This window comes from Simochromis diagramma, unplaced genomic scaffold (assembly GCF_900408965.1).
Source record: "Simochromis diagramma unplaced genomic scaffold, fSimDia1.1 OVJJ01000026.1, whole genome shotgun sequence".
In the NCBI taxonomy this organism is placed as follows: domain Eukaryota; kingdom Metazoa; phylum Chordata; class Actinopteri; order Cichliformes; family Cichlidae; genus Simochromis; species Simochromis diagramma.
The window spans coordinates 4557015-4581597 of record NW_024386985.1 but is presented as its reverse complement, the minus strand read 5'-3'; the positions used below and the strand labels follow the sequence as shown (position 1 = coordinate 4581597).

The 24583-nt window shown below is 40.1% G+C and overlaps 1 protein-coding gene across 1 annotated transcript; it reads right to left on the bottom strand.

The window, feature by feature from the left end:
* Positions 1 to 42: 42 nt before the first annotated feature.
* Positions 43 to 24583, bottom strand: tprg1 (tumor protein p63 regulated 1). The gene is made up of 6 exons (XM_040040411.1): positions 24467 to 24583; positions 24066 to 24325; positions 22940 to 23031; positions 19403 to 19579; positions 4831 to 4984; positions 43 to 1129 (listed from the first exon to the last, which is right to left on the bottom strand). The coding sequence occupies exons 2-6, from the start codon at positions 24303 to 24305 to the stop codon at positions 935 to 937; spliced, it is 858 nt and encodes a 285-aa protein (XP_039896345.1). The 5' UTR covers positions 24306 to 24325; positions 24467 to 24583; the 3' UTR covers positions 43 to 934.

Below are 24583 nucleotides of genomic sequence, written 5' to 3'. Positions count from 1 at the left end.
CACATGACATCGCCCACTAGTGGAAAACACAGCAACTGCAGAGAAGTGTAATATACCTTTAGTTCACATGCTAATGCAAGTCATACTTTACAATATGGAGTCATTAACATTGAAAATAGAATGTTGCATGCCTTTATTAATATACTACAGGTGTTTAAAACAAACAAACAACTCCCTGAATCTCAGAGGATGAGGTGGAAGGAGTTCATGTAAGTTCTCAGTAGTTGTTTGCTGTAGTGTTGCTGTTCCTAAACCCACTGGAACTTAACTCCCCTTAAACAGGTAAAGCTAACTGCATGATTTAAAAAAACAAAACAAAAACACAAGCAGTGTACAGGAATTTGCATAAAGAGAGCTGCATGCTTCATACCACTTTTGTTTTATTTCTGTTCCACCCTGACAAACACATAATGCCAATCAAGGCAGAGCGTACGGTAAACACACAAATCAAGGGGAAATTCCAGGACTGTATGCACTGCAAAAATACATGTGAATGATAAAACTAAGCTGACAAATGCGGCCCAATGCTCCAGTGAATCTCTAAGGGGCTGAATGGCATGGGAATGAGCTTTTAGCAGAGACACCGGGGGTGGAAGAAAGGAGTCTCATTGCAAAAGAGTTGAATTACCATATCACTGAGGAGCAAATACAAAGCTCCTTGAGAGCAGCGGGGGATCCATCATCCAGTGAAGAGCGGTGTTGAAATGTGGATATTTCTGAGCGCTCAGACACCATACACTGGTAATAAGCAGTGGGGGTGATCACACAGTTGTTTGAAGCTCACATTAAACATACTAAAAAACATGTGAAAGGAAAAAAAAAAGAATTTTCTTGTCAATCTTTGTAAAATATGAGCTGCCTGCAAACAAATTAACATGAATTAAAGGCTTATAAATAAGAGCAAACAGTATGATTCTATTAAATGCTAAAGAGATTAGAAGCCCAAGTTTCCTCGAGCCATACAGTAGCCCAGTTTGTTTTCGTTCCCCAGGAAAGACATGAAGCCCACATAGGCCTCGATTTGAATGGGCTGGTTAAGGACCAGCACGCCATTGGCTTTCCCGGGAACCGGCTTCAAGGTGTGGACTTTCTGTGCTGCATCCTTCAGCTGTTCACGAAACTTTTCGACCTGTGGACCAGAGAACAGGAAAATCAGAAATACAGAGAATTCAGAGCACTTTGCTGTCTGCACACTTTTTTGCTTTGTGGTTTTTCGTTTATATCACCAAACACCCAAATCCTGCTTATGTTTTTTTTTTTTACTACAAAGGACTATATGTAGCTTTTTAAGGACAGAAAAAGGTCATTTATTAGATTGAAAGATAATAAAAAGCTGAAAACTTGCCTAATAGATTTCAGTTTGTTCCTGTAAATCAGGAGTCTTCCTTACACATAAAGGTTGGTCATGGAGTTCCACAGGGTTCAGTGCTGAGACTCATATGTTTTTACAATATACATGCTTCTCTAAGATAATATTACAAAATGTATCATAAATTTTCAAAGCTATGCAGATGATATCCAGTTATGTTTAGAAATTAAGCCAGATGACAAATCAATTGATTAAACTATGGACATGTCTTAATGAATTTTCTAAACTAAGCTTCTTCTATTTCTCCCTAAAAAGAACCCCTCAGGAACATAATCCCTGCTTTCTTTTCATCTGACCAGTATCAATACTGATCCTGTTACATATCCTATCTCAGAGTGACACTGGGACTAACTAGCTCATGTATTTGTTACTTCTAGGCTGAACTATTGTAATTCATTATCAGGTTGTTGTACAAGCTCTCTAAAAAGACTTCGGTTGATTTTAAATGCTGCAGTGAGACAAGTAACAGGGGTAAGAAAGACAGACCACATAATATTAGTTTCTGTTCATTGGTTTCCTTTAAAATCCAAAGTTTAATCACAAAGCCTTCTCCTTAGATACAAAGTCCTGAATGATCATGTAGAACATTATTACTATCCAGTCTGGATTCAGGAGAACCATCCCTTAGTTGTCCTACAATAGGCTCAGACTCCTTTAGTTTGAAGGCACAAGATAATCTGTGCTTGAATATCTCAGAAAAAAATTAAACTAGACTTATTTTAATTAGGTGGAGCTTGTTTGCAACAGGTTTACTGTTAAGCAAACCAGTTGTGAAGGCTGGGTCTAACTCCTGGCTGTGTCTGTGACTGCACTGATGACTCCTACCTGAGTAAATGCGTGAGTAATAGTGCAATATGTGGGTGCAGCAATTTCCCTTTGATGCTTTTCACCCTGGGGTGAAAGAAGTAAAAGAACTGATGTCTTATTAACATCTAAACTTTTCTGCATCTCACTCTATCGCATTCTCTGAACTTCTTTTTTAAACGTTGATTTCAACAGCAATCTCTTGAGATTAAACCCAAGTGTCTAAGAGCATTAAAACAAATAAGACAAGAATAAATAAATGAAATCAAGTGATCTAAAATACCAGACAGTGAAAACATGCTGAGAACACAATGTTCCAACCTGGAAGATGTGTTTTAATTAGTTTAACCTCCTAAGACCTGAACTCTTCCACGGCATGCATTTTTAATTTCTCTTTGATATTTGGGCTGATTGGGACCCGATGAATGTAAAAACAAAGAATTACCAGATTTTTTTTTACCTTATTTTTGTTTCTAAGACAAATAAGAGCCACATATGAGGATATTCGTTTAAATTTTGATAGAACAGTAGCAGCATAATGTCCTCGTAAGTGGATATCAGGCCCTTGTAGAGCAAAATTGAGTATTTTGGGCTAAATAACCAAAAATGTGATGTTCACATATGTGGACGCCAGGTCCTAGGAGGTTAAAGGCCAGATGGTGCTAATAAAAGGACTGTTTTGATGCTAACTGAAAGAAAACCTATCAATTGATTTAGCTAGAATGACATTGTATGGCAGAATCTTAATAAAGAGTGAGATGTTTAATCCGAAATATACTCACGTTTGTGAAAAGGCTGGATTTGTCAGCGATATAAAATATTAAAGACTCTAAATTGCATCCATTGACTGTATTGACACGACAACTCAACACAATATGGGACATATGCTGAGAAAAAAACCCATCCTCTAATTTTCGCCACACATTACGTCGTCTGTAGTATCTGCCCATAAACATCTTATGCTGAAGTTCTGCACAAATTTCCCCTTAATGCTCTTCAGTGTCATCGCGAAGGGTCTCCCTAACCTGAAACCTAAAATCCAGTCGTTTAAGTTGCCGTTCCAACACCTTTAAATGATGTTTTCCCTCCTTTTCATCCATCATGTGTTCATCCACGCAGAAGTCAATAACCTTGTGTCACAACACAATTTTTTGTAACTCTTAATCTATGCAGAAGTGAAAATAAAACCAAGCAGCTTGTTTTGAAGTGGAACGGAATTTCAAATGCAGCGTTTCATGAAGCTCAACAAATGCTTCTGTTTACTTTTATATACAGCCTGTCAGTGAGCTGAAAGTACAGAGGCTGTATTTGATAAATAAAATGTTAATGTATGATAATGCAACTCAGAGATGGGGAAAGATGCAAGAGTGAAAGGACGCGGGAGAGACCTGCGAGATTTTTTGCACAAGTTAAGAACTCACATTTTATGAGCTGTAAATTTAAAGCGATTCCTTTTACAGATCTTTATTAATCAGACAGCGCATCAGGACACGATGTGCTGCTGGTATTATCTGGTGATTTCATACCATCAAATGTAATTCACAACAAACTGCTGTTAGGAGACCGTTTTTACAATTTAAAACTGCCAAGCTGTTTGTTATGTGTCGGCTTTTTTGTGTTTGAATGATTCATAGGTCAGTGTCAAGGTGGATTAACAACGTTTTCTAAAAACTGTTCTTTGATTTGTCGCTTTTAAAAGGGACAAGGGACAAGGATTGGAACCAATATGAGTGAAAAAGCAGCCAGTGTCCAAAGAAGGACCATTAGAAAGCCTGAAGAACGATTGCTCTGGACCACTTTTAAATTAAAAGAGTAAGTATGGCTGATTGGAAGTAAAATACATAGAAATGAGGGATGACTTCAGACCCTTGCATGGTACTGTAATCTGCAGTAATGCAATGTGTTGGAGTGGTGAAGAACCGGTTGTGGTGTCTGTGCTCACTCTTAGATTAGATCAGTTTTGCCTCACTTGACAAATTCCACTGCTTTCTATTAACTAGGGGTGAGGGTTAGGATTCTTCCACCTGCCAAATTCAACTTTAACCCCTGCATAGATTCAGATGGGTGTTTATCTTCAGTAGCTCATTAGGTGTTGAAAATGATGAATTACACATCAGGTGTTATCTGATGGCTAATTCCAGCTAGTCATTTCGCAGTGCTGACTCATTTCGCCAGACAGGGACTCCCAGCACACGGTTTCATTTTTGTTCACTTGATGGATCAATTCATCCAAATTACAAATAGGTATGTCGCACTCACAGAAGGGAGTCATGCAGCTGCACACTTGAACTGTTTTGAGAAATCTGAGTCCTCACCCTGTGCCAGCCTTCACAGGAAAAGCTCCTATTGGAAAATGTTTACATTAAGATTAAAGAAGATTACGTGGAATTGAAGGTGCAGTGCTTGGACCCACGTCTATAGGGTACAGACTGAAACCTACACAGGGGGATACTTCAAAAAGCATGCAAAGCACCGCATAGAACCAATGCGCAACCACCAGTCCAGTCGATATATTCTATAACCAGGACACTGCTACTGGAAATAAACTCCAAATAAACCACATCTACTTACATCACGAGATAAACTGGAAAATGTTTTGTGTGTGTGAGATTTGTGGCGAACCTCTATAGAGATCCATGCATGCTTAATCAACTTACATCAGTGAGAGCAGTGAAGACATCGCTGATCTTTCTCACGGGGTGGTACGTGAATGTGATGAAGGGGAGGTCGGTGGCGAAGGGGTTCCACCTGGAGGTAAAGGAAGGCTCTCTCAGCCGGTCCCAGAAGACTCGCATCCCTTCTCCGTTTCTCCTGAAAACGCACCAAAACACAAACATGAAAAAGTGTTCTCCTCTGCCAGTGACAACCGACTGAACCTTCATCAGATGAGTGATAAAAGGGCTGCGTTCAAACAAACAAGTCCTTGTGTTATTTTGCGCTGGGAGCCATGCTTCGCTGCCTCACTGCACAAACAGAGACAGATACCATAGATGCTTACAGGTGACAATTACAGGTGACACTTAAAAAAACACTGACTCATTTTTTTGCTTACAGGTTTTAACTGAGGTAAATAGTGTTAAAGTTCCTAATCAAGCCAAATGAGCATTAACTGCATTCGGGCTGGGTAATACTGAATCGTGTCAGCCGTAGTGGTGTTTTTACTCAGCAATCGGTGGACCAGAACCCTCAGTCACACTTTCTCGATTACTCTTTTTCATAGGCACACAGCCCGAGGACAAAGTGAGAGAGAATGATCCAGAATTGTGTTCCAGCACCGTCAGTCAAATCTGATGGTCAGTTAAATACAAAATAATGTCAAGCAGGTTTATTTTTCATGGTGTGGAGACACTTGCTACCCTCATCCCACAGTCCCGCTTATACCATATACAGTGTTTCTTTCTCATCCCTGCAACGCATTCATGCACGCAGATGTCAATAAAGTTGTGGTTGTGGAAATTCAGCATATGTGACGAATCCCAGCTACACACAAAAACAGCCAAGCAATGACGCCATCAAGAACAACTGGACTTTCCAATATTTCCAATGTTTGTTATCTTAGCTTCACTGTCTGCAAATATCTCTCAGAACTGTATCTGAAAAATGTTTATCACACATTTCTCTTGCATAATATGCAAATAAACAGCATAAATTTTATCCAAAATCATCATCCAGTAAACCTGTCAGCTGTGAGGGGAAATCCTCAGCTCAGTGCAGCCTCACACACCTGGGGGATGGGGTTTGATCTGTCAGTCAGCCAATTAATTCTGTTCTATTAGCGATCAACTGGCAGTTTCTAGTAAACCTAGTGGAGTTTGTATCAAATCTCAGTTACAGTTTAAAAATTTATGGAAAATAAACAAATGTTTGGGGTTTTTTTGCATGTTAACCCAAATGTTTCAAAATTTTAATTTACTAAAACATAAAAAATGAAAGTGGAAGGAGCATAAATGGAATAGCTCTATGCAGAGTGGCAGGTAATCTCCAGTGCGGTGCTTCAAACAGCAAAAAATCAGCAAACACTCAAACTGTTTCTGTTTGGATCATCATCTGCCTGCAAGCCGATGGTTCAGCTGCTGAATTTTCCAGGGAGAAAAAAGTTTAAAAAAAGAGATGGAGAAAGATCTAAGAGTAGGATGAAAGATTATTTTAAGTGACATTTGATAAACTGAAAACTAAGCTGACATTCTGGATTTTTCATGGATGTGAACATCATGTGCCGCTGAATTTATCTGGTTATTACATGTTCTGAAATAATTTGAAAAACAAATTGAATTGTAATCATCTATCCAATGAAAATGCTAGGAATTAGGGCTGTTCGATATAACGATATGTATCGGATGACGATATAAAAACGTCTATTGTTTCATTTTACGCTATTGTTTGTTTCGTGGTGTCGCAAAATAAACTGTTTACGGCAATATTTTTTAATCGTTTTGATGTAGTGGCTATATAAATTTCTTAAAGTTCTCTCTTTCTCTTTTATTTTATATAACCACACTGTGGATGGACAAGCGCCTGTTTTTATGCTTGTGGTTAGCAACAACATCGCGTGTCCGCTTGTTTATGTTCCACATAAACCTTTCACAATAAAGCTCAAGATCCTGTTCAGACTTTTCAAAATAAACTGAATCACGTGAAAGAGCAGATTATTTACGGATGAAAAATAAAAAAGAGCCGCCAGGTGCTAAAAAATAAACCTTAGACTCAAACGTTAGAACAGGCTTTTCCCCGCAGCACGCCGTATAATAAATACTCACAAAGAAAACGGCGGCCGTTACAACTTATGTCTAAAAATGTATTGTTTCATGCATCGGTTAAAACACTCGACTCCAGCTACATGACGCGCAGCTGGAAACACTTCCCGCAAGACGAGCTGCACGAGATTCACAGAATTTACAGAAAATGTTACATTTTTGTGATTTATATCGTTATCGGACGATAGAATTCTTATATCGGGATATGAAAGTTTGGTCATATCGCACAGCCCTACTAGGAATTGTACAGTAGTTTAGTTTAGGCTAAACTAATTTGGACTGCTGTACAGCAGGCTGTTGTCTTCGTGGTCACAGGTTAGATCAGTGAAACAGGAAGTCCAGAGGGTTGGAGTTCTCCATCATATTAGAGGTTCTTTGTGTAGAAGATGACCATAAAAAAGAAATCTGTGACACGCTGAGATCAAAATCAAAATTGCTGTTAATAAGATATATTATAACATAATCTACAACTAAGCTAACTGGTTAGCTCTGAAACAATGTAAAAAGGTTTAAAGTAATATAGATTAAACTTCTGTTTTTTATTATATCGCCAGTTTTTTACTCCTTCAATTAAAAGCAAACAAACAGGATATCAAGTGTTATAGAGGAAGTGGGTTGTATTAATCCGTAAATTAGATTATTATCAAGCATTAAAAAGTTATTTTCTTAAGAAATTAGCCTGTTAAACTGAAAAAACAAACAAACAGTTTTTGTTCTGATTAGATTTTATCTACTGCAGTGATTTTTAGCTGATGAATAATCTGCCTCAAAAAACAAATAAAGCTCTGAGGTGTACCCAAAAAAACCTGACAAACACTGTACAGTAAACATTTTACATGCACAAATAAAACACACAGCAACCTTCTGATATTTAATTCCTACATATCTGTGTATCATTTTGTTTCACTTATGTCCCTAAAGGGGACAAGCAGACCTGCTGGTTTCGTATTAACAATGTTAGAATAATACAAATCTGCACTGATCTGTCCTCGGGGTAAATACTTAATGTGAGGGCAATCTCATGTTTGCCACGCTCAGAGGTAATCCACAGCGTGCTCATCATATTCTCTTTATTCTGCTGTTCTTTCTTTAGTCCTTCTAAAGTAAATACTGTAGGTTTTAATGAAAAAGCCCTCTAGTCATATATTTTCTGTTTAATGAAACCTCAGAAGACTGAGAGCAAACAGACGTCTAAACACTCACAGATCCCGTCTTTGAAATGATGGTAGTGTTGCTCCACGTTTTGCAAAGATCGCCATAATTCTCTGTTTACTCTGCTACAGAGGACTCACTAATAGTACTGCTGCTACTACTCAAAAGAAACAAGGTCAAAGAGAGTCCCACGCAGCCCCTCTGCACCTTTCAGAAAGTCAAATCAAATCATAAATATATCTAAGAAAATTTACACATGACTTCATTCATTTCAAAACCTCTGTGAAAAACACCTGGTAACGTTTTGAGGTATCCATGGAAATGAAAATTTAAGTGCAAGCTTAAAAAAACAACATCAATAGCAAAAAGCTTACACATATCTTTTAGAAACTCTGGTTATATTTCCGAGTGGCCCAAGGCTCATGAACATCGATACAGCAGAGCTAAGGCAGTTAACAAGGATGCTGCATGTTACTCTTTGAGATCTTCTCCTTTGTACAGATCCGACACCTACATTTGTTCTCCTTTCTTCACATCTAGGAGTAAAAAACAAATATCCAGGGACATTTCCTTCTCTCCTAAGTATTTAATTAGTAAAGAAATTAATTTGCTGCTTTGCCAAGATGAGAGGTGAGACAGGAGAACAAATTAAACACCTGATTATTGTTAAAGGCGCTGCTCCAAGAAAAACTCTACTGGATGTCACAGTACAAAATAATTTGGAGTTATTTTGGGTGTATGTTTTGTTTCCCTGCTGCACCCAGGTGGCTCCAACCTGCCAAATCCCACTTTAACCCCTGATGTTACCTCAGCGAACACGGAGGAGTAACAGTGTTCCCCGCAGCACTAAAATCTCTCCATCACACTGTGAAAGCCCAGATAATTGATTCAGAGCACAATGTATGCGGTCTGATAAAGAAAGGTTTAAAAATGTAAAAATCGGATGGTGTTGTAGGTGGGCAGGACTGCAGCTTTAGAGAGGAGGTACTGGAGTTAACACTGGGGCTACATAATTAAGAAATGAAGGCATGAACATTTATTTTTTAAAGTCTGATCTACTTGCGCAGTAATTGCAACAGAGTTGTTTTGAGCTTATTTGACCTACTGAACTAGAACACAGTTGAGGGATTTACATAACCATACATACAAAACCAGCTACACAACCATCCCTGTTTTTTTGTAGTGTCTGTTTAACACAGCAGGTACCAAATAAACATTTACTCAAAACAGCGGCTTGACAAACTTGCTGCAACAGGTTTGACTACTCCGTCCATTGCATCTGCGGTTGAACAACAAAAAGAATACTGTTGCAGCAGCTTCATTATCCTTCTAAAGGTAATTAAGAAGAAAAGCAGCGGGGAATTAACTGCTGTATATGTTTTGCTTTTTCTTCAGAACATTTCGTCAGTAGAACAAAAGCAAAAATGGTGGCATCACCATTTTTATGTCAGGAGAAGTTCAGGTAACATTGAACATTTAAGTCAACTGACTGAGTTTAAACTAGTTTGCAGAAGGTTCCTGTTCTGCAGGACATGCAAGTTAGAAACACTACACATAAAGCATTACACAATAAATCAAAGACGTGAAAGCAAGACATAAACAGCTACACAGTGAAGGCAACCAAAAGTGAAAGAAGACCAGAAGCTCTGTGAAGACTGCTTTAGTCAAAACGATATCACAGTTTTTACTTGCAGTCATTCATGTTTGGTGGTTTTAGTTCTGGGATTAACTGCACTTTCACACAAACACCCACTGAAAGCCTAAAGCACTGTGAACAGCATTAAGACCCTCATAACACAGAGTAAATAAGTAAGTCAAAGATGGCACAAATAAGAAATGAAACAGAGGAGCTGAGGTTGGGGTGGGTTGCAAACCTGTTTGCAGGGCCACCAAAAATTGTAGGCAGGCTAAGACAACTTGCATAGTGCATCCTGTATTGCATTTTCCAAAAGGACATGAGAGGATCCATCAGATGATTGGTGGGGACTGCAGGCTTGGATTAACTCTGTGACCATACAGAACTAAAGCTATGCTCAGTTTGCCTGTTGGAAATGTATGGAAGAAGTTACTGCCAATCATCCAACCATCCATACATTCATTCATCTTCCCCTGAACCAAAGACACGTCATGGTAGCATTCCAGCCGTCCTTTTCCCAGTAACATTTGACAGTTCCTCCTCGGGGATCCTGAGGCGTTCCTAGGCCAGATGATATATAACCTCCCCGCCTGGATAACCTCCGAAGGTAGGTGTGCAGGAGAAATCCTTGTCAAATACCCGAAAAACAACTAGCTCCACTAAAACAGAGGAAGCAGTAAATTTACTATGATTTTCCACCAGATGGTCGATCTCCTCGTTCTATTTCCAAGGTTGAGCCCCACCTCATTACGGCGCTGTACCTGTGGCCTTATTCTATTGGTCTTCATCCAGATCTCATGACCACAGGTCAGAGTTGGAAAATAGATAAGACTGTGTAAGACTGTGAAAGCTTAAGACTAATCTTTCTCTTCCTCCTAGTACAATGCTTGCATTCCCGTTGACCCATCTGTTGGTCCCAATCACCCATGTCAGCACCAAGGTTTTCTGCTGGAAACCACTGGATTGCTCACTCTTGGGTGGGGGAGAGATGCTGCCCCAAGTACTTTTGGATCTGAGTCATTTGAAGGTATAGTGTGAAGTTATTTTGTGTAAAATGTGGGATCTCGTTACAGTTTTTAGGGTTTTTGTCAAAAAAAAAAAAAAATCTGTTTTCAAGCTGATGCTGGAATAAATGAAACTGATATTGTCTGAGGGAGGTTTGGGCGTTTTCCCTCTAATTTTGTAAGGTCTATGATATAAATAAAATTGAACTGAATGGAAATTTAGTTATCATTTTGAATCTGAAACTAAAACATTTAATGGCTTGATTATTTGTTTAACTGTTGGGGTTAGTGTCTAATGCAATGGCTGGTCTACTGTAGGGTCTTGGCAGTGGTTTAAAGATTTCTTTTATGATGATGGAAGATATTCCTGAAAAAAAACCATTGTATTTAATTTTTCCAAGTCCAACTTTTAGCGTTTCTTTGTTAAACACCCCTCTATAGTTATACGCTTTTCTGTAATGTTGTTTATATGCAGCTGATGCGTTTTTCACTTTTTCTTGGAAGGCAGATATGATCACTGGAGATAAGACAAATGCCCACACACCACCCCCGCTATCACAGATTCCTGTGACGATTTAACTCATTAACCTTCTGCACATTTTTAACACTGACAATCAGGTATGAAATAACACTGAACCCACACATGACTCATCGCTGCTTAAGTAGCACGGATGCGTGGCGGCACAAACACTCGGGTTTTTTCAGTGTTCAACACCGTGCAGAGACCCTGAAGTGAAGAAAGATTTCAAGAGACAACTTGCGCAATTTACTAAATAAAAACTGCAAACTGTCGCTTGCAAAGTGCAACTGTAGAACACAGCCTGAGACGGATCCTGCGATTCTGTCAGCAGCTGTCACGGCTCAAGGTGGCGTGAGTGGTCGCAGTTTTTGGTGGCAAACGTACCTGCTGGTTTGCATATAATAAAAGGCGACAAAGAGGAGAAATAAATCAGGATGGAGATGATTTCCCAACAGTGTTCTCATTTCCTTAATGACCTGTCATGCCTATGTGCTCATTTTACCACATGCCTTGTGCAACAGAGCACTTCCTGCCAACCAGAATTAAACACCTGAGGCTAAACAATAGTGGTGTAGCTGTTGATATGTCACGGTCCCAGGGAGGGGCTGCATCATAATGCAATCATCTAGCCCTGTTTACACAAGTGCTTTCAAAATGACAATGTGGCTGCTGAACACTTTGTGCCTCCTCCTGAGCAAATGTTGTGCAGGTAGAAAAAGAAAAAATGGCACAAAAGCAAAGCCCAGCCTAAAAGACTGATTATATTTCAGCTCCAAGGGTGAGGATGGTGGAGTTAGGTTTGTACACACTGCCCTTTGTAAAAGTGCGCACCTATTGCCCGAGTATCAATGAGGATATAAAAAAGCTTTGGAGAATTCCACAGGTAAGCTATCACTGTGAGAGGGACCAGCCCAAACAGGCAGAGCAGGGCTGGGCTTTCCAGCCAGAGGCCTTGGAAGTTTTCACTGTGTTTATTTGGCAGAGCTGGGGTTGGACTTTCACTGCACCTCATTTCGTTACAGCCACCGAATCACACAACTGGAAAAACAGGCAATCAGGGCCGATTCAAGGTTTGCACCAAAATAAAGGCGAGAAAAAGGTCAAACTGGGGAAATCCACCCTTCCCTGACCTTCCCATTGCAGTTCCACTTAATACACAGTGTTTATACAAAATGCACACATGCCTAAGAGACGCATGTGTTTTCTGAGCTTTAGGGCAGGTGACGATAAATTCCTCACTGGGCTTTCAAGCGCTTCGGACTCATAAGTCAACATGCAAGATAAATATCAATCCCAGCTCCAGTTATCATGGCAAGTGTCCCACATTGTCTAAGAGCACATAAACAAATCTGGTCTGATTGCTCAACACAGCCTGCGGGTTTGTCAGCCATCCATAGATGTATCCATCAAACAAGGTTGCACTGAAAGGACTAAAAACAGATGAAAAGCAAAGGTGGATTGGTACATAGAAAAACAAAGAGAAGATGGGGAATTGAGCTGCACACATGATCAGACTGCTTATGCAACCTCTGAAGCCTAAAACACACAGCCGTGATACTGTACATACAGTCGTGCATACGCTGCGATATCATAGCTGCAGGCTGTTGGCAATGATGTTTCCACCGTGAAAAAGCAGAGTCCACAGGCTGAAAGCTGCTCCCCAGGTGTTTGAATTTACAGCGGCCTGCCCCAAACCATGAGTCTGAGTCTACTGCCGTTTATTAATTCATACTGTACATCACGGGTGCAACCTGCGTACACACTCTGCTCCTCATTTACGCTTTGGGCTTCTTAGCTTGTTTGTTTCCTGTTGTATTTACAGTTGGAACAAGACTTGCACTACAGGTAGAGCTACAAAGCAAGGCATTATATTCTTACAGTTACGTATGTGATTTTGCTGGGCTTTGTTTCACTTGTGCAAATTCAAATCTGATTGTTTTTTAATTTTGCATTTTATGCAGAGGACAGTTTGCGTTTTTAAAAGTGCAATTGTGGCAAAGCCCACTGAACCTTTTTTGCACGTGTTTCAGGTTTACTGTTTAGCTTGATCTAAAAAGACTACAGACTGAACACATTCCTAAGTCCTGGTCCTGGTAATGAGTTGATAGTCCATCTCATGATATTTTTAGTGCTTCTCTTGTGTCTGTGGTGAACTCTGCTTCTGTTTTCTTTCCTGTTCACTTTTCAATGAATCCAAATTCTACCTATTCATAGCATCAACACCATAGACCAAAAAAAAAGATGTCTGCAGCACTGTAACTTCACCTTAATGGAAATAAAGGATCCACTGGTGGACCATGCAAGCTCAGCAAACATTTACTGCATACTTGATGTTGACTGTGGCACTTGCACAAATTTATTTAACACTTTTCTCCATAATTTTACTGATACAAATGTGAAAAACCTCCCTCCTCTTCCAATTTTTGCAAATTTGTATTTATGTGACTAACTATAGAACATTTGCCCATCAAGTTTGAGTTCAAAAGGTAACGTTCAAAAGACTTTCTTATTTTTCTTTATGATAAATGTACAGATTGAAAAATCTAGCTGAGTTATAATACAAATATATGGAATTAGCCTGCTTTAGTTTACAACAGCTGCAGCTGCTTTCACTTAATGCTCATCTCATGAGGTCTGCAACTGTGTGTTTTGCTGATGATACATTAAGTACCTACTTTGTACTGCCTGCCACCTGCTGTCTGAATGTATATGCTGCTTTAGTTTGTATAGGTGTGGTCGAATGACTTCACTACAGCCTAAAAGCAGAATAAAGACGTTTGACACACCATTCATCTGTAACATACAAGTTAATTACCTCGCTTGTATGAGTGAGGAAGCATTTTATTTATTAAAACTAACTTGAGCAGATGAAGATGGGGGCTAAATAATAGTTGGCTACACACATTCTGAAGCCTTATAGAGAGAAAAGTATCCGACCAGATGAGAAGCAAAGGAGAGCAGAGCTGGGATTACTTCTAGCCCTCTTAAATATATATTTTTTCTTACAACAGTTACTGAAGCAACCTCTAGCGGGGCTTCTTTAAACCTCCACACCCAGCTCTCTCAGACGGGAATAAAAAAATAGATGATGTGCTGGGTAATTAGATTGTCTAGACAGTTTGGAAAGAAGGCACTTAAAACACATCTTTCCCCACAGATGCAGAAGAAACTGTGCTTTTTCTTCACGGGTGCACCTGGAGAATGTGTGAAGAAAACACAATAATCAGGACTAAAAATACTGAATGTAACCTCCACGGTTTCCAGTGACATCATCAAGGTTTCGGGAGACTGGTGGGGTGCACACACACACACACACACACACACACACACACACACACACACACACACACACACACACACACACACACAAATAAGAGGTACTACACACACAATGTGCTTATTTCTGAGGAGGTTGGGAACACTTGAGGTCAATTGTTAAGAGAAGTGCTTTCACTCAGGAACTTTAATTGTATTATTACTTTTAGGCAATCAGACTAAAAATGGAAATAATCAAATTAAAGAGTCATCCTTTGATGTCATCTCTCTGATACCGTGCCTTTGATATAGAAATGTAGCCAACAGTAGTACATTTAATGCCACAAACTGCCTCACTGCGGTCAGACAATGTGCTGATTTTTTGCCAGAGCCGTATCCCATGCCATGAAAGGGGTTTGGACGTGATCCTATCATCATCCATGATGACATGACATGAAGAAATGTGATGTGGCGTGCTCCTGACTTGAACCTTCCCTTCACCAAGGGTGCACACTGACATCAAGTGGTCAGATGACAACTGTCAGCATTCAAATCACGCTGCGGCTGCCTCGAAGAAAAACAGCACAAAATCACACAGGTAGCAGAATTTCTCTGCTCTAGGTCAGTAAAAGAATTGTTTCATCACTCTGTGAGCTTTTTGATTTATAAAGGAAGAAGAAGCCTTTGTATTTGATTAATGCAGCCCCGCTGGGTGGGATCAACATTGCAGACGGAGGTGGAGCATTGCATATTCCTGATAAGGGAATGTGAACCAACAGGCATTTAAAGGGTGCTTTTCCAGTCATACTGACCATCCAAAGCTTGTTTACACTATAGTGAGCAGATCCCAACACACAACAAATAGGTGCAGGTATTTGAATGTAATTTTCCCAGCTCTTGCACTAAGTAAATGCAGTGAACATACGGCGAGCACTTTGTATCCCAGTGGATGGAACGATGACTACAGCGTTTTTTAATCTGGTCATCCTAATTCACCCACACATATAGTACTTTCTGGACCACCTATATAGTCAAGGGTTTCTAGAAAGATGCTGGAAACAATCCCAGCTGACTTTGGGTTAGTCTGTTACAGGGAGAGCAGAGACATTCCAACTAGGAACCTTCCTGATGTAAGACGCAAGGCGACAACGCTGCAAACTGCACCATCATTACTTCCCCGCATTATTGTTTGTGTTTTTAAATACACAGGAAGTAACTAGAACACCTGCATTAAATTTGCCAGCAGCAGATCACAGTTAAATAGTTTCACAGCTCTGTTTTGTGTCCAAAGATGTGAAGGCACGACACAATTCAAAAACACATGGCTTAAGCCAAATATGTACTGCAAGTCACATGGATATGTTCATCTGGACATCGGCTCCACACAGAAGATTCTCTGACTTTTACATTGGTAGCTCAAAGTACAGCACTGCAATAAAGACTTTCTCAATACGACTGTAGTCGCCTAAGATTGTTGTTTATTTTTTATAAATTCATGTTTTATGCAACCTTAAGTGAACACCATTTCCCATAAGCCCTGGGGTGTTAGCGAGACACATGTTTCGAGTGAACAGAAACTCATAGAGGAGCTTTGGGGACATGACGTCATGACTTTGGCTCTGTCTTCTCTCTGTTCGCCACTGAGCTCCTCCATCACTGAGAAACGAATCATTAACACTGCAGCTCATCTCCCCAGCCGGCCTCGTATTAAGGCGTCGTGTGGAAACAAAGTTTTCGTGAAGCGTCAAAAGAGGAGCGAAGCAGGAAGATTCATTTCCATATATACATGAACATTACTGTAGATCGGCTTCTCTCAAAATAGGAACGACCTAGACAAAAAAAAAAAAGAAGACACTTCCTGGGGGAGAGACGAAGAGGAAGACGGGGAATGAAAGGGAAGGAGTGCTGAAGATGAAGACAGAAAGAGGAAATGTTTGAGGCTCCAGTCTTTCTCATTTGAAACCGTCTCTTTACTGCCGGACTCCCGGGTGGCTTCCACGAGCATTTTATGTATAATTTAATGTAATGCGCGGAGATAAAACCTCCAATAAAGGCCGCGCTCTCTAAGCTCTTCACAGCACATTACGTTTTATTCATCAAATTAGTTTTAGTTGGTTTGGTATCCCCTGAGCCGTCTTTAAAAGGTTTAGATGAAAGGACTGCATTAATTTTGCCACTAATCAGTTAAGTGACAGCTCCAAGTGACAGCTCTGCACTCCTTACCCTCAAAAACCTTGCTGCAAACACTCTCGCCATCCATGCTGTCCCCATTTGCTCCTTGCACCGATCCGCCGCACACATTTCACACTTTCTCCTACATCTTCTAACGTTTCTTTAAATTTGACACCGTGTTATATGATACTAGATTAAAATCAGCTGTGAGATGATTACAGACCGGCCACAAATGTGACCGGGCATGTTTAACGTTAAGGCGTAATGGTTAATGATGAAGCAAAGGGACTTATTCTTCACGGGGAATTGAGCTTTGTGAAACAAATTAGAGCAGAGTGAAGATAATTGGAGCTAATATTTATAATTCTCCAGGTAGACATTTTCGTTTGTTAATGACCGACTAAACCCCACAAAGAGTAGTTTAATGTAGTGTCAGGAAGCTTTCGTGGTTATGATTCAGAGCCACGACACTCTAAACTTCTGCATTTAACCCTGAAGTCAGCAAACTAGTTTAGGGACTAAAATGACCGTCATAATCCCATTTGATTTTGTACAGTAAAACCTTTTTTCTTTAATTAACACCGCTGTTTGCTCAGTTTGAATACCAATGTGAAATTCCTGCAAACATTTGTAGGCATACAGGACATTTCTCGAGCTCCCCCTTTTCTTTTTATTTTGCTTCCTAGGACCAAGACAAGGAGAGATTTTTAAAATGGTCTTGAGCAATAGTTCTTCTGTTTTTTCAGTTACTCTATGGATATTAGCTGCTTATTCTCCCATTTTCAGTCCAGTCCTTGCATCTGACAATTTTCAGAGGTTTTATTTGATCTTTTTTCTCTGAACTAACCCAAACAAATCAGACAACTTAGCAAAAAACGATTTCAAATTGCATCCTTGGGCATTCGTTAATAGCAAAAAGCTACTTTGGCTGAGCTGTTATTCACAAAGGCTCACCACAGCAGGTAGCTCCGTATGATTTGGCAAATTTGTTTTACATGAAATGGCCTTGTTAACATTAGATTCAAGGTCTTTCACTTGTTAGGCAAACGTGTAAACCACTAAACAACAGAACCACTACTTTATGTTTTAATTTCTAATTTAGCTGAATCGATAAAAAAAGAAAACTGGGCAAGTGCAGGACAAAAGAAGAAGTTTCAGGCCTAAGAAACTATCTATAGCATACAGTATTGTAGAGTCATGTCCTTAAGAAACAGGAAGCAACGGTTCACAGAAGCCTAATCAGGAATGGTCTCAGCAGAATTTACAGCTGTCATTCCTAAGGAAGGGAAAGAGGAAGGAAAGGCTGAGGAATGCCAAATGACACAAGAACTGGACTGAAAGCCAGTAACAACAGGTCTGATGGAGAGATAAAGCCAAATTTGACATTTTCGGTTCAAATCATAGTAGGCATGTACAGAGAGCCACCTGTAAAACATGGTCTGTCGTGGTTTGGGTTGTGTTTCAGATCAATCTTGTCAAAACTGATGAAATGACAACAACTGAAAAGTATGATTTGATTTTGATCCACCATAGCACTGTTGCCTCATAGCAAGAAGGTCCTGAGTTCAATTCCACTATCAGGCCGAGGTCTTTCTGTGTGCAGTTTGCATGTTCTCCCCCTGTTTGCGTGGGTTCTCTCCAGAAACCCCGGCTTCCTCCCACAGTCCAAAGACAAGCACTTAGTGGGGATAGGCTAATTGGAAACCCTAAATTGCCCATAGGTGTGAATGTGAGTGCAAATGGTTGTCTGTGTCTATGAAGACATGAAGCCATGCAACAGACTGGTGACCTGTCCAGTATGTACCCCGACTCTCGCCCTAAGACAGCTGGGATAGGCTCCAGCGCCCCCAAGACCCTGAAAAGATAACATCATCTGCAAAACATCTGATTGGCAACAGCTTAATTTTTAGCATGAAAATGATCTTAAACACACTACCAATGCAGTAAGACATACCTGAATAGAAAAAACACACAATGGAGCACTAACAGTCATGGACTGGCCTCCACAGAGCCCAGACCTCAACATTGTTTTAGCAGTGTGGAATCACCATGATAGAGAAAAAAACAAAAGGCAGCCAACATCCAAAAAGGAGCTTTGATTGTCCTTTAAGAAGCCTACCTAAAAGAAGACTACCTAAAGAAATGACAAAAAAGCTGAATAACAAAGTTCAGTCTGTGTTGACGAATAAAAGTCAGACTAAATATTGACTTTCAAGCTTGGCAGGATAGTACAAACACTGTTTTTGCTTTATGTAAAGTATTTCCATGTATGTTTGCACATTTCAATTAATTCCTGCACCTAATTTAAGTTTTCCAGAAAAATGCAAAGAAATGCACAGGACTGTAGATGATAAATTCAAATTCAAATTCAAATTCAAATTGTATTTGTCACGTACACAGTCATACACAGTACGATATGTAGTGAAATGCTTGGACAACTGCTCGTGACCTAAAGAAAACAAAAAAGGAAAAGGCTATGAATAAGATAGGAAATAAATATGAAAAATTAAAAAGGGTAAATTTAACTAGGAAGGAATAAAATATAGATTAAGGTTAAAAATGAAATAACTGTACAACACAAATTAGAATGAAGGGTAAAGCATTAGTAATCAACTGACAGTCGTATTGTTTTTGAATGTCATTTTTACAGTCCACTAACCCTACTCAGTGACTCGAATCTTAAAGCTTAAAGCTTAGAAGGCACGTTTTACTGTTGGACAAAATGAGCGGACTTACTCCAGCAGGGAGCGCTTTGGGAAGCTGAAGGTGCCGTGGGAGATGCGGTCCACAAAGTTAAGCGGGATCCTCTGCATCTGGTCACAGTTGAACATCATGAAGTCGTACTTGAAGACCAGGAGAGAGAATTCTGTGATGAGAACAATGCGCTCCTTTTCATTGTTCCAGTGATCCACTCTGAAACAACCAAACAGTGTGTGAGCAAGAACAAAAAGAAAAACAGAACAGAAAAAAGCAGGTTTTTAAATGTTAAATAAAAAAATATTTCAGCTTCAGTGTTCAAATATTACAATGTCAGCACTCAAACCGCTTCCAACAAAAGGTATTCTTAAGTTATTTTGCTTTCACTGACTTGTCACAGTCTTCTTCAAGTAAACTAACTTGTTTATTCACCTGCTATAAAGATGGATTAGCAGCATTGCGGTATTAGGAAACAGCATCAGCAACAAGAAAATCAACCTCACTCATTTATTACTTCACTAAAAACCTTTCAAAACAAAACACTTAATGAAATGTTTTACATTTTTCATAAGCAAGTTAAAAAAATAAGCAAAAATAGCCAAAAATGATTGGAATTCTGGAGGTCATATAAAGTTAACACACACGCACACATATTGTAGAGCTGCTCAATTATGTACTCTTACAGTTCACGAAGTAAAATAAAAATGCCCTGGGCAAAGATCATACAATATGGATGTAAGCATTTCTGAAGCCCTACATTTTTACTGGAAAAATGGGCTTTCTTTTATGCCCTCAAAATGTCTCCAAAAATGTTTGCAGTACTAATTGAAATCACAAAAAAAACATCATTAAACACACATTCATCCACACACTCCATCCCTCACCACTGTGCGAACAGCTAATTCGTGGTGGCATGGATTCTCTCGGAGAAGCTCCCTTTCTTACAGCCCACCGAGCTGGGCGCACGTGGTCACCTCAGAGTGAAACACTCCTGATTGCTGCTGGCATCCGTAAGCCAGAGAAGACAGTTCACTGAACAGTCAAAGCTTTATAGAAAGGTGTGGGTGAAGAGCTGTGACTGTGCCGATGAAATGAGTTAACCTTGACTGGGCACGGGCAGCAAGCATGCTACAGATGTGATGCACACTGTGGGTGGGCTGACATGCTGTTAAGCACTCGAGCCTGACAAAACAAACTGTTGGTCAGGACAGAAACCGACAGGAAGTACCTCTGCAGGACCCTGCACACTGTTTGGTAGGGTACATTTTGAAAAATTGTTTGTTTTCTTTCCGCTAGCTTTTGCTACAGCTAGCAGACTGTTAGCATAGCTTAAAATCTCAAAGGAGTTGGTGAGCGGCGGCTGATCAATGAGCTCAACTGCGTTGCTTAAAACTGAGATAAATATCTATCTATCATTACCACAATTCACACAATTTCCCAGACATGTCTTTATCTCTGGTTGCCACATTGTTGCAGGTTTCCGCCCCTTTAGAAATATGGTTGCATGCAACTCTAAGCTAAATATGAAGGCACAGTGGCTTCTAAATGGCTTGGCTTGTCATGAAGATTGTAAAAAGACACAAGTCTATCCTGAGACAATGAGATCTATGTATGCTAAAAGTAAAGCCAGCTAGAAAACAGGACAGACCAGGTTTTATCTCTGGACAATCAAAAGAAGCATTTAATTGCCCAGATTTACCCAAAGTATGTAAAGTATGTCTTTAAGTAACTTAAAGAATCTTCCGGGGCTTTTCTGAAAATTAACTGATGGAAAATAGTGTAACTAACATTATTTCTCTCATTTTTCCTACATAAAAAACACCACCTAGTGTATTTTTAAAAGATGGCCCTATTATAAGAAATGTACAGCAATTGAGATGACTTTTTGTAAAGCAAGTGACAACCTTCAGCTAAGCCAAATTTGAGGAATTTCTCATGCTTTGCTGACATAAGTCTTCGGCCTCCCTTGGGGCAAATTCTGCAGCAGAGTCGCAAAATTACCACATGATGCACTCTTTCTGTTGCTTGAAGTCCTACGCTGGCTTCTATGGCCATGATAACAGCGGGCCAAATGTAGGACAGGCGTTAACGTGCATGTGTGTGTGTGTATGTACCCAGAACCGCATAAACTGGGATGCATTATTCATTCTCACATGGCCAGCCTTTTAAATGTTTCCTGAAAGCTTGTGCAGGAGTGATGCAACCTGACATCACATCGAGTGCACTTTATAAATGTCTTGCAGTCACTTTGTGTTGCTCTGTGTTCAATCACTATCTCTGCTTGAGATTAAGAGGTATTCGAGGAGGGGTTTTTTCTTGGCTTTGATGAGAACAGAAACATTTGGAAATATAGCAAAAATAAAATATCAGCTGTCTTTCCATTTATCCTGCGGATGCACACAAACTCCACAATTCACACACACATTCATACAAACACTTTTTCCTACGTCTAAGTGTTTTAGATGTAAAAACCCCACACATTCACATTCTGATGAGCGCATTAGGAGCAACTCGGGGTTCAGTATCTCGCCTGAGGCTACTTTGGCATGCAGATTGGAGGAGCCGGGGATCAAACCACCATCCTTCAATCCCGCATTACTTCCTGAGCCACAGCCACCTATTAGCTGATCAACCTGCATGTGGCGAGACAGGAAAGGCTAGCGAATTAGCAGCAACTGAACTTTCAAAATAAGTGCAAATGGACTATCCACTAGTAAATCGATCACATCGTTCTCTCAAAGACATGAAAAACTTACAGTAACTGGAATACACCTGTGTTCAAGTTTGAGTTAGCTAGGTCAGGACAGAACAGAATATGATTTGAATGAATTCATATGAATGAACACAATATGAAATTGCTCATTTATTCTAGTGGTTTTCAGTCATCGATTATCAGGGATGGGTAATTAATTTTCACAAAGTAGAGAGCAAAGACCAAGAAGCTTATCAATAAATAAAATTAATATTGAGCAGAATCGAGTTTAGATTATTTGTGCGGCCCTCCACAACAGCCCCAGCTTCTCATGGGCCCCTTGGGAAAATGAACGACCGACCTCGATATAAAACAACAACTCAAACGTAAAAGCTGATACAACATTTAAATGGATTTTACAAATGACTTAGGCTTAGGTTAAAGCAAACAGCCCTGACTAGCAGAACTCATCCTTTTATACATGTTGCAGCACTTTGGGTGTCATGTTTCCTTTCTGCTCTTTAATGTATGACCTCTTTTACTTTGTTTGACTTGGTTTCTACTGTGGGTTTATTTCCCTTTTAGTCCAGGGAAACAAACTTATGTTTAGTCACAACTCATTTAGTGCCACCTCTTTTGTCCAGTCTGGTTATAACAAAACAAATGCATTCAAAAAAAGACTTTTAAATTCTTTTGGTACAAGTGTACTACTATATTATAATGAATTATTAGCCCTTTATTAAATGTTTAATAGTGTTTCTAAATGCTAAATGTGGGTGATGGTGTGGGGTTGAGGGTAAAGGTAAAAGGTTTTCACTTGGCGCACAAGGCGCCGCGCACTCAAACATGGAGGTGTATAACAGAACATGATCTCATGAACTCACTCTGCCATCAGCCAAACGCTGAGAACGCTGCCATCTACCTCCTCATTCACCAGAGCTTCAACGTCTTTGATGGCCTGATTCAGAGTGCCAGGCTGAGGAGACAGAAATGCACGGGTGTCACTTTCTAATTTTCCATTGTGACAATCACAACGTGTGCACAGAAAGCTTAAGGGGTAATCTTTGAGGCAGATGTGCAGCTGGGACTAGTAAAATGTCAGCGTGTGTGCGTGTCAAACGAAATCACAATAAACACAAGCATGAAGCCCGGGCGTGTGAAAATGTCTGCGAACGAAGAGAGCCGAGCGTGTAGAAATGTGAGTAAGTCAGGTATTTGAACACACAAGGGAACACTCCAGCGCAGAACACACTGTCATCTGTGAGCATTTCTGGTTTTGAATGCTCTGCCAGTCTTGCACTTTATGTTTTATTATTTCAATGCCAAGCTGGAGCGAGTGAAAAGATTAGGAGTTCATATTGAGGTGCTCTTGACAGTCATTCTGTAATCTGAGGATGGTGCTGAGCTGGCCTGGCAACATGGCAGGTATGACTGATTTCCCATCAAAATCCAAAACAACAGGCCTCCAATGAATCTTAGCGATGCTGATAACGTTCAGCTTGTTGTTGGTACTTTTTTTTAAGTAAAAAAAGGTATTCCAACCTATATACTCATTTTTTTCTAACATAAACTCGCCTTTATTATGTTTGGTGCTATACAGATTACTTACATGGTTCTGTTGAAACCTTTGCACACTTTATACTTTATCTTTACTTAAAAATAACGTTTTTAATGACGTTACCCAGGTGTGTGGTCCACTCTGGGCTGATGAGTTTAAGCCACAGACAGGAAACAGCTTAGGCATGTTTCAACCACAAGTTAAGTGCGAGACTAAAACCAGGAAGAAGCTTGCTCCTTTGAGCCAGATGAGCTACTTTCTCATATGGAGTCCTATGAAATGACAAATTATATGTAGTGTCTCTTAAATATAGTAAATAAAGAAGATAGTGTATTAAAAAAATGAAAGTATTCTAAATAAAAGTCTAACCCAGGCGTCAGTGCGCTTACAGAAATGTGTGACATATTACTGGGAGCACTTTGCGTCAAGAGGAAACGCTGATGATATTTTACCCTTAACACGAAAAACTTCCTTAGTTTAAACTGGTCCAGGGTGGGCTCCACCAGTAGGTGACGGCCCTGGGTCGAGGTGGCCACGCTCTCCGCTGGCCGCTCCTGCGCGTCCCCTTTGCGGCCAGCAGCTGTCTGAGAGTCCTCCGGAGGGGTCGGAGAGGAGCTGAGATCAACCTCCTCCTCCGCCTGCTGCTGCTGCTCTTCACTTCCTTTAACTACTTCATCCTCCGCGTCTGCCATGATGAGGCTTCACAACTCTTCTGTTAAAAGAAGTCAGAATACTGATGTGTCTGGATCTGATTCTGTCGGCGCCTTCCCAGCGACGGGTTCCTGCACGCAGTTTTTCCGAATCGATACTTAAGTCGAGTTATTCTTAGAAGCTGGTAATACAGGTTTCTTACCTTAGATTATAGAAAGCGCAGTACGTGTGGAAAGGTACAGTAAGGCAGGAGCAACAGGTGCACGACTTCCTTGTTCCGGGCCCAGTGTTTGTTTTGAATGGCGGCGGACAGCAGCGC

Bases quoted from the DNA above. Each gene is read 5' to 3' on its own strand.
- tprg1 (XM_040040411.1), bottom strand. From the start codon at position 24,305: ATGGCAGACGCGGAGGATGAAGTAGTTAAAGGAAGTGAAGAGCAGCAG. The intron at 23,032-24,065 runs GTAAAATATCAT...CTGTCTCCTCAG, and splicing joins GGAAGTTTTTCGTGTTAAGG to CCTGGCACTCTGAATCAGGC. The intron at 1,130-4,830 runs GTAAGTTGATTA...TCTGGTCCACAG, and splicing joins TCTTCACTGCTCTCACTGAT to GTCGAAAAGTTTCGTGAACA.